Genomic DNA, 10,578 nt, shown 5'->3' with positions numbered 1-10,578 from the left:
AATGCATCGATCAACTGATCAAAACTATAAGTCGGTTTAATAAAACTTTAAAATCCCACGTTCGATACACAAACCATTATCAATCTCCCCAACGCAACTGGTCGATTAATGTATAATTTAAACGCGGACATATCAACCGCTTCTTATTTAACAGTGTCGATAACGGTCCGAAAGCGTCACATAATGTCCAAACTAATGGAATCCATAAACTAACCTTTATTTGGATTTCATTGCTCCCAGCAGAGGCGTGAAACCGACCATTATCGAGAGAGAAGTAAAAAACACGGATTAGTTTTGAACCGGAATAACTCAGCAGTTCAACAGAATGAATTCGTCTGTTGTACCTGCTTCAAAAAAAGATCCATTATTTTGTTTAGTCCTTTAATAGGAGCAGACGGAGTACCAGCGTTGAAATAATTCAGAATAATTTACATTTCACAAATCCAAATTTTGTTTCGAATAGATTTCACATATATTACTATAGAGAGTAATTTTATAGGATCCGAGGGAGTACTGACATTGTGTAAAGAAAGGTATATCACCAATATTGCAATAATTTAGTTTACCAAAGGATCCAAAAGGTCCAATCTTGCTTGGTATAGTTTTGATTTCCGGAGAATACTGTCCAAAGAGAGCTACAGAGGTACAAGAAATTGAACGGAATAAGCCCACCAATACAAAATACGATGAGTAAAATAAGAAGGAAAATGAAGGTTTTAATTATATAATGTTCGAATTTTTATCAATCAATACGTGTATTTTTTTAAAATTCCTTGCGTTTTTTAGTTTTGGTTAGCCTAAGCACCTAAAAAAAAATCCCAATTTTGTTTTCAGACAATAGTCATAGCGGCCCTAGAAATTTTTCAACGTGTTCTACGACCATTAGTTTTTGAGTACATTCTAACAAAACATCGAATACATTTACTCAATGACGCCACCGTCGGAACCGGCAAATGCCGCTATGCTCTGGCTGGCTTAAATCTACCGAAAATATCGTGACAATATTTAAAAAGGCGATGAAGGGTATTGGAGTAGGGAGGAAAAATAACTATATAAACGAAACAATTACCCCGAAAGCGCTTAACGTAGACACAATCGCATAACTATGAAATTAAACTTGACCGGGGTTGTTGATAATCTTTTGCCAATTTGCAATATTTTAAACAAAAAGATAAAGAACGCAGGAAGAGTAATATTCTTATTCCTGCTACCCACAGAGCTTTTTTTGTATATCTCTTTAAGAATTGACTTTCATATTTAATATAATTGCTTTGACTAAACTGTAGCATAAATATTTGTTACAAATAGAGTCGAGTCTATAATTTTTCATGTAATGACATTCGATAACGTTGTTGGGAATCGAATGTAGTCACGTTAGGTTTCTGGTCATAATTATATGGACAGATAGTCATATACCTAATGATGATTGCATTGCGCAAATTGTCGTAATGATGGCGATAATTACACGGCTTTTCCAATGTTAACCGGCTACTTGGATAAACTAATTTTTATAACGCTACGTTTGCGTTATAGAATGGTCAGTATTATAGTCGTAGTTCTTTATTCACGATCGTTCTTTATCACTCGTTTTAAATAAAATATTAATAAAAATATTCCTTAACAATTTTTTTCAAATTAAGAATTAAATCAATTAAATTAAAAATTAAAATCAAGAAATTTGCTCCATGCCGTTGACTTTAAATTCCGGGTTACAGAGCACATACATTTATTAAACATTTGCGCCATCCGGTCAGTACAAAAAATTGTCATCGAACCAAAAATTTGAATGTAGCGTCATCTACAGATAAGAGCTAAACTAAGAAGCAAATTGAAATACACTGAAAAAGTCTCATAAAACCAATCGATGTACAGAACTTTAAGTTGGCATTACAGATTTAACAGATGTCAAGTAATTTATTCTCAGTTTGGATTGGCAATTCATCAAACGATCATCAAGTAAGGCGTAGATTCGTCGAATGGACCCAAAACGAGATTGCCGTTGTTCCCGATTTTCATAAGCGAATTTTGTTTAGCGATGAAGCGCACTTCTGGTTGAATGGCTACGTCAACAAACAAAACTGCCGCATTTGGAGCGAAGCTAATCCTCAAGTGTAGGTCGAAACACCGTTACCTCCAGATAAACTGACTGCTTGGTGCGCTTTATGGGCTGGTGGAATCATTGGTCCGTACTTCTTCAAAAACGCTGATGGCCAGAACGTTATAGTCAATGGTGATCGGTATAGAGCTATGATTACTAACACGTTTGGTGGCCGCCTAATTTCACGTTTTGGACCTGTGAATTGGCCTCCACGATCTTGTGATTTAACACTGCTAGACTACTTTCTGTGGGGCTATGTCAGTTACGCGCCAGCCGTGGCGGTCATATGCCAGAAATCATATTTAAAATGTAATTCCACAAGATTATCTATCAATCAATCTATCAATCCATCGTTGTTTTATTGCAACTTAAAGATCTATACATCGAAAAAAACACCCCTTATTACATACAATCTGTATATGTAATATATGTTTAACTGAACAACTAGTACAATTGTAACGTATTAAATAAGCATTCTATAAAATTTTAGATTATTTTTAAGATACATATCTAATAACAGTACCCACTTCCGATATGTATACACGATAACTTTAACACATCCTAAGCATCAAATAGCTTCATAAACTGTTTTCGTACGGCAACTAAATATGTAAACCGAGGGGAACCGAATTTAACGACGAATATTTAAATATAATGCAACACACAATTAACCACCCTATTAAAAACACACTTGCCGCAAGATAAGATCTTAAACTCCTACCCACTTAAATGTTAATAGAAACAATACAGAAGACGGTAAGAAGCAAAAACTCGCCATATGGCTAATAATAATTAAACATCTAGATTTAAAAAATGTTTAATTTCACTTGCACGCTAATTTGCATACGATGACGGGTAATATCTTGGATCACGATAATAAATACATTCGGTCTTATATACCCGAAGTTTGTCCGGTCTGCTAACTGCAACCGGAAACAGAAAAAATGTTAACCGTTTGATATATCATATTACTACTGTTTTGATTTTTTGGTTAATTTATAATTTTGAATTTGTGTACATACTGCATATACTGTATAGGGTGGGCCGTTTATCTTGGAAAACTACCTTACCTCAGAAACTATAGGGGATGGAGCCAAAAGCTAAATACAAAAGTTAATTGAGGTATTACAAAGCTTTAATTTATTCTAATGTTGTATATAGATGGTGTTTAATTTTTCGCGGGCGAACATCAATTTCTGGTATATTACTTCATTTTTGAATTCTATACTAAATTCTATACATTTTTTGTGTATAATGTTCTATACCTAAGTCAAACCATTTTTGAAATTTTTATTTTTTTTATGCGAAAAATGACGTTTGTTCATTCATTCTCTAAAGTGTGCATTTAAAAAGATGCTAATTTCTTGACTTCTGTGATAGGGAGCACCATCCTGCTATCAAATTAAATTTCGCCGTCCTTTTGCAGGTACTTCATTTTCAACAAAGGGATGGATAATATTTAAAAGGTCTAAGTAGCGTTGGGAATTTAAAGCCCGAAAAAAAAAATTCTGAACCTCCACATGGGGCACCATACTTTGACAGTTCGACCTGATCTTGTAACTTCCATATGATTTTCATTATTCTTGTTGCGTGTCCAGACAGGCAGCGATCTAGCACTTAAAACACAAATGTTTAAAAGAAAATGTTTCAAATATGACAAGATTAATAATTAGTTTCCATTAAAAAAAAGTTTTTTGGCAGTTTTTTAATTTCATTTTTAATCTTATTTTTCGCGTACCCTATATTAATATGTATCGAAATTTCTTATGAAGTCGGTCTAGAACAAAACTTACTGAAGTGAATGAATGAATGAAGAAATTGGCAACCAAAACAAAATGTCAAAAACGGTTAGACTTACGTATAGGACATTATATACAAAATATGTCTAGAATTTTGTATAGAATTCAAAAATGAAGTAACATAGCGGATGTTCCATTTAAAATACGAAAGTTGATAATCGCCCACGAAAAATGAAACACCCTGTATATGCAACATTAAAATAAATTGATGGTTTGTAATACCCAAATTAACTTTTGGATCCATGCCTTATAGTTTCTGAGATTTTTTTTAATTTTAAGTAAGAAAAACATATTCGAAAATTTGAAAAAGAACAGAGTTGTTAAGCACGATTTTATGAGATGACTTTACTTGCGGAACACACGATACACCTTTCACCAACGTATGATATTAACAATAAATCTTTTTAAAAGTTTTTTTTGAGTTCGATCTGCGTATTCTCGAATTGACATGAAATGATATTTGAAGCATTTTCCAAGAATAAAAACCTTTTTTTTTTTCATCGTTGGCACACAACACACAAGAAATTCCTGTCACAGTACAACTGAAGCGGTAGAACTTTGGGTATTATTTATTTTCCACTTCGTTGCTCAGTTATGGAAAATAACACTGCAGCGGATCTGCATAATTTTATTGAGGATTTATGGGCTCCAGAATTTCTATGTTAACCACCACCTTCAAGTGGCAATGAAATGTTTTCACGTTTGTTAAATACTATACTCCAGAATTCTCAATATTGCACAAATCAAAACGAAAGAAATCCCACAAATCTTAAAATGCGTGTGACAAAAAAGATAAATTACTTTTAAGTATTTCTTTTATATAGGATAAAATTGAAACGCCATGGATTAATTGGAAAACTATAAACCAAAACAACACGGATCTTTCACTGAGTGTCGTGTGATGTGACAGAACCGACAAATTTTCATGCTCTTTGATAGTGTTAGTGAAATTTTGTTATATTCTCTTTTTATCATTAAAATATTTTTCTTCATTCGTGCTGTCTGTTTTTACCTTTTTAGAAGGGTGAAACTCTCGGTACGAAAGGAAACAGATGGTTAGAGTAATATTAACGTGGTTTCAATGTTTTTGGAGATTTTGAAATGGGCCATCTCACCCGTAGGACCACCTCTTCCAGTATATACCCAGTTCACAATTATGTGGGCAACCCAAAATTCAATTCACTATTAGTTATGCACAATTAAAATGATTTTTGTTAATACACCTGCATCAAACTCCCATGATTTAAGATTCCCCCGACCAAAAAAACATTTTTTCCAGTGTCAGCCTGTCTTATTTAGTAACCTTTCGTGGCGCGATTGAAATCGAAACCAGCGGCATAATTCTCTATTAACTGGACTATTATATGAACCTTTTTTTTGCTCCTTTTTAGTTTCTGATGTGTGTTCGGACCCCTGCCACGTCCAGGCTCACGGCCGGCCAGCGATATTTCAAAAGCATAAAATTAACCCGAGGCCTGTTTTATAAGATAACTAACTATGTGCACCAAAGGAATTTAAATCGGGCAGAATCAAACAGTAGCAAAGCGAAGGTGACACACGGCTCACCCGACCGGAAGATTTGACGGCAGCCTTTCTTTGGATGAGGCATCGTTCCCAAATCGGCACAGGACCGTATCATCGAGAATTATAAGCGAAGCGACGAATTTTACATAATGTTGCACAGATGAAAAATGATTCTGGGATTTAATCCTTTCGTTTGTTGAATTCCGATGGTTTGCATTGATCTAGAAGCGTAAGCACTGAAAATACCAAGGACGACGTTGGCGAAATACGCGATTCCAATCGGAATTCTACTAACGAACAGATATTTTGAAATAAATTTTCATCACAACAGTACACGCCTTCTATTTACAACAGTATATTAAGCCACAAGTTTAATAAAAGCCATATTAGCCACGAGTTTCATTTCTCACGAGAGGAGCGCAGTGAAGCGTTTACCAAACGCTAGTGACTGATAAAGTTTATCGACGAGTTGTATACTAAGTACATTTTTTCCAAACAAAAATCAGGTTACAGCACAAACAGCACAAATGCATTTTCTGGGTGACGTGCGATGTGACCATCAGAGGTGACAAACTTCGCCGTACTAGAATCTTCCGAAAACATCGGATCGCTCCAAATCACGTGGTCAACGTCGAATTTGGCTCACGACAATGTTTAACGAACCTGATGTCTTAAAATGACAATAACTATTTTAGAGTAGGTAATGGAAAAACTCAATTATTAAGTTTAATGCACCATGTCTGTGACAAAAAAAAACTCACATTCCATAAATTTGGTTTCATGTCCTCTTCGCAAATATTCTAGCTCTAAGAAGAGTTTCTGAACGACCATCATTATATTTAGAAGCTCTAATTTGGTGCTAGTGTATTTTTGAAATATGCCAAAAAAGGCAAGTCAACTGATGATCTCACGTGTTTCGCGATTAACTGGTTATCTACGAAATACTTTTTTAACTAATAAACCATAAATTGAAATCGATATTATTAATAAAGTTCTTATTTATCATGCTTTCAGGGCTAAAATCAACAGATTTTGAACTGATTGTCAGGTGATTTTCAAAGAAAAATTGATTGCCTACTTTTTCTTACCTTAACGAGAATTTAAAAGTTTCGGCTTCATTATTTTTTATTTCAGAGATTTCCGAAAATAATGAAGTTCCAAGAATAACCAATGCTGTATTTTTTTTTAGTTTTTAAAGTAAACAAATTATGTTACGGAGGCTCATCTAATTTAAGTTTACTTCCGAGATTTTAAAAAAATCCCAAAGTTTTCCAAATATGTGGTTGTAAACTGTTTTGAAACATTTTCCATAATTTGTTTCTAGCAAGTGCGTGTAGTAAACGTCATTTGAATCACGAGTTTATTTGGCACAAGCGGAGCGAGTATTTAATATACAAGTGACTTAAAAAATTTATTAAACGTGTTGCATACTATACTTTTTCAACGACGGTTCGTGTTTTGGTGCATTTTCGCAAAACAACACGAATACATTCTTTGCCATAACCGTCAAATTTGAAGCCGTGGGTAATATCTTCGACAACATCCGATTGCTCCCAAACCTGCGTGGAAATATCTGAAGTGGCTCGCAGCTATAGGCAACGAAACTGACATGACAAAATGACACTTTGGGGTATTTTACAGAAGGGAGTAGAATAGCGCATTATGCAATAAGGACAAGAAACTCACGTGGTAAAATGAGGCTTCCCGCACGCTACAGAAGAGAATAGAAAAAAAACTTTTAAGTCCAACACTGGCACGATACTAACAACGTTAAGTTAGACATGTGAAACAAATTCTTGGTACCCTTCATCTCAGTTTTGTTGAAATATAAAAGATTTTATCGTCTTAATAAATTCGTGTCTTTTAAATTAAGATTTTTCGAAGCGGGTTTAATATTTCAGGAGATACATGATCGGTTTATGTTTTTTTTGTGTACCGCTTTTTCTTAGGATAATTCTGAAATCAATAGTAAGCATAACTAAGCTGCAAAATAATTGATAATAGTCCTTGGTTCCGTTACTTAACCTTACTGGGTGTCAATTTTTATTAAAGTGTCAGACGGAAACAATCGTACAGGTGTAACAGTTTAAAGCGTCCTTACCCTGGGCAGATATCATTAACACCAATTTTATTCAACGCGGAAGTCGGAGCTTGTATATCTGTCACGAATATCGTGTTCACAAATTGAACATTTCCTTTGTGCGAGAAATAGATCTCCCGTTTCAACCTATCAGAAATCATTTGACCGATGGTAAATCGAAATAGTACAGGTAATACCAATACCAATTATACTTAAACTAACATTACAAAAATGTTTTTCAACGTTTGTTCATTTCACGTTTTTTTTCATAAATTTAATGAATATTAATAATACTTCTAAAAATATCAATTGAACAACTGCCTTTTTAATATTTTAGATACCTAACATCGAATACCATATCTTCGAACGCTTAATAATCTGGAAATTACTAGAGAGAAGAGCATTGATAACCGATAATTTTTAGGCCGGATGGTGATGTGACAATGGATTAAGGTTTTGATCTGTGTGCGTGGATTTTCTGTAAACCCAATGTTAGGTCTGATTTTCTATTAATATGTTTATCCAAGAATTCCTAAGATTTCCTCCTTTTTTCCTCCGTGGGACAAGGACGATGTTGGAACCTTTTGCAAGAACTGATTTTTCCATCTCAAAAAGTTGGTGCGATGGTACATTTACCACAGTGTTTGGTAATTGAACAAGTTTTCCTTTAATATTGAAACGAACTGCTTTTTAAAACAATATCAACATAAAATATACAACTCAAACACAAACCTCACATGAAAACAATGCAAGCATTCCCAATTTTACTTCCAAGATTTAGTAATATTTTTTTCTACTCCCGTCTGTAAAATACCTAATTACCCACCGATCTAGCGTGCGAGAAGCGTCGCTTTACCACGTCACTTTCCTTTTCCACGAATTCGAGCCACTTCGGACATTTCCGGAATTTTACCGCACGGATTTGAGAGCAATCGGATATGTTCGAGGATATTTCCGACGCTTTGAATTTTGACGTTTGTCAATTCTGACGGTCATGTCAGTGAATGTATTGTTTTACGAAAAGTTACCCAAAAACTAACGGTTGTAGCAAAAGTATAGTATGCAACATGTTCGGTAAACTTTTTAACTCACTCGTTTACTAAACACTCGCTCCGCTCGTGTCATATAAACTCGTGATTCAAATACCGTTTACGGCACTTGTTGCATAATATATTATTTTCTACTCCCTTCTCTAAAATACCCAATCATACACTAACCGAGAGTGCCACTTCGGACATTTCCAGGATATTACTCACGAGTTTGGAAGCAATCGAATGTTTTCAGAAATATTCCTTACGGATTGAATTTTGACGTGACACGTCATTCAATATTTTCGTGCTGCTTAGCAAAAATGTGCTGAAAACTGATGGTCGTAGAAAAAGTATAGTATTCAACACGTTTGATAAACTTCGTAAACTCCACTGTGCTCCTCTCGTACCAAAACAAAACTCGTAACTCAAATGCAGTTTATCGAACTTATTGCATTGGCGCTTGAGTTCTCATTGAATTATAAAATTGAAAATATAATTTTGCTTGTCCATATTCAACAAAAACTGCGGACGTTTTACAAATTAAAGTAATTTCCATGTGGTGTAACAAAAACTGTATGATACGGAGCTATAGAACTATGACCGAAAATATGATTAGTGACAATAAATGTGATTCTTTGCGACCTCTTGCGGCCAAGTGCCGAGTTAGTACAATGGCTAAATTAAATCGAACAAGGAAACTCTACTTCGACTTAAATAATATATAGAATCCTTTATGCTTTTTCTTCCTTTATTATGATATATTTTGACATTTCAAATGTTTTGTTCGAACAAGTTTTGACGCAGTTGCAAGAAGCTATTGTTTGAGTGATTTGCCTTCAATTGCGCACAGAACAAAGAGTACTAACTTCGTTATTCTGGATCAAAATTTCTTCGAAAAATTTTCAAGATTTAAATTATAAGTTAGAGTTATTAGAATGAGGAAGAAAACCGACTTTGAATCCTTCATAATCGATTACATTGCGGACCAAAATCGTATCATTGAAAAGTTTGAAGAGCTGAAAAAAACAATTAGCAATCATCACCACAAGTGTAACATAGTTAAGACTGCTGGAACGGCAGTGAGTGGCACTGGAGTCGCTTGTGTTCTGGGCTCTGTTCTATTGGCCCCAATGACAAGTGGTTCATCATTAATTTTGGGTACTGGCGGAGCTATAATGTCTGTAACAGGAGGATTGTCCAATGTGATTACAGACTATGTGGAGTATAAAACTTCCAATATGGTTATGGAAGATATTCAAAACATAATAAAATCTAAGGGAGAGTTTGATAAGAACTTGCAGAAGCAGTTGGACAATTTAGAGAAAATTGTTAATATGCTTGTGGAAGATGGTATTGATAGAGATACCGCTATAGTGAGTACAATAAAAGGTATATTAAGGTTTTGATCAAACTAACCAAATGTGTGTTTTTTTTATAAATGTAAATTTAAAATTTTTAGGTATTGCTTTGGGTTGCATCGATTTAACTGAAGAACCAACCATGAATTTAAGTAAAACCCTAAGTACTGTAATTAAATTACATCATATTGAAAGTGCTGCCCATAAAACTCTGCCAATCATTGAAAAAGCCATGCACGTATCAGAAAAAAGCTTTCAGTTTATATATAATGTCTTAGGGTTAACTGGAAAATCTGCTCCACACCTGCTCCAAGTTATTGGAAGGATCTCTAGTATGGTTTCAGTAGCTTTCACTGTAATCGATGTTGGACTCTTAATAAGAGATTGGACTAGTGAGCATCCATCAGTAGAGGTAATTGATGAAGTCCAGAAAAAACTAGAAGTTGAAAAAAATATTTTAAAAGATTTACTAGAGGTTATTAATACCTCAAAAGATACTGAAAATGTTCTATACAAGGTAATAGAAGATATTAGGATTATGGAAGATGAAGATTTGTTGAAAGACTTTGAAATTGTGGACAATGTGGCTGTGCAGTAGTAGTTGTAACTTCTAACATCACAAGTCCACACTGCAAAGTTCTTGTGGACTGAACTTTTTTGTTTTTTGTTTTGGTTTTCTAATATAGTT

At 34.4% G+C, this 10,578-nt stretch overlaps 1 protein-coding gene across 1 annotated transcript; it reads left to right on the top strand.

Annotated features, from left to right (window-relative positions):
- Positions 1-9,305: 9,305 nt before the first annotated feature.
- On the top strand, positions 9,306-10,488 carry LOC132705534 (uncharacterized). The gene is made up of 2 exons (XM_060676162.1): positions 9,306-9,921; positions 9,992-10,488. Exons 1-2 carry the CDS (start codon positions 9,468-9,470, stop codon positions 10,486-10,488), a joined length of 951 nt encoding a protein of 316 aa, XP_060532145.1. The 5' UTR covers positions 9,306-9,467.
- The last annotated feature ends 90 nt before the right edge of the window (positions 10,489-10,578 follow it).

Source organism: Cylas formicarius, unplaced genomic scaffold (genome assembly GCF_029955315.1).
Source record: "Cylas formicarius isolate icCylForm1 unplaced genomic scaffold, icCylForm1.1 PGA_scaffold_7__23_contigs__length_41026272, whole genome shotgun sequence".
NCBI lineage: Eukaryota > Metazoa > Arthropoda > Insecta > Coleoptera > Brentidae > Cylas > Cylas formicarius.
This window is presented reverse-complemented; position numbering and strand designations above follow the sequence as displayed.

Bases quoted from the DNA above. Each gene is read 5' to 3' on its own strand.
- LOC132705534 (XM_060676162.1), top strand. From the start codon at position 9,468: ATGAGGAAGAAAACCGACTTTGAATCCTTCATAATCGATTACATTGCG. The intron at 9,922-9,991 runs GTATATTAAGGT...TAAAATTTTTAG, and splicing joins TATAGTGAGTACAATAAAAG to GTATTGCTTTGGGTTGCATC.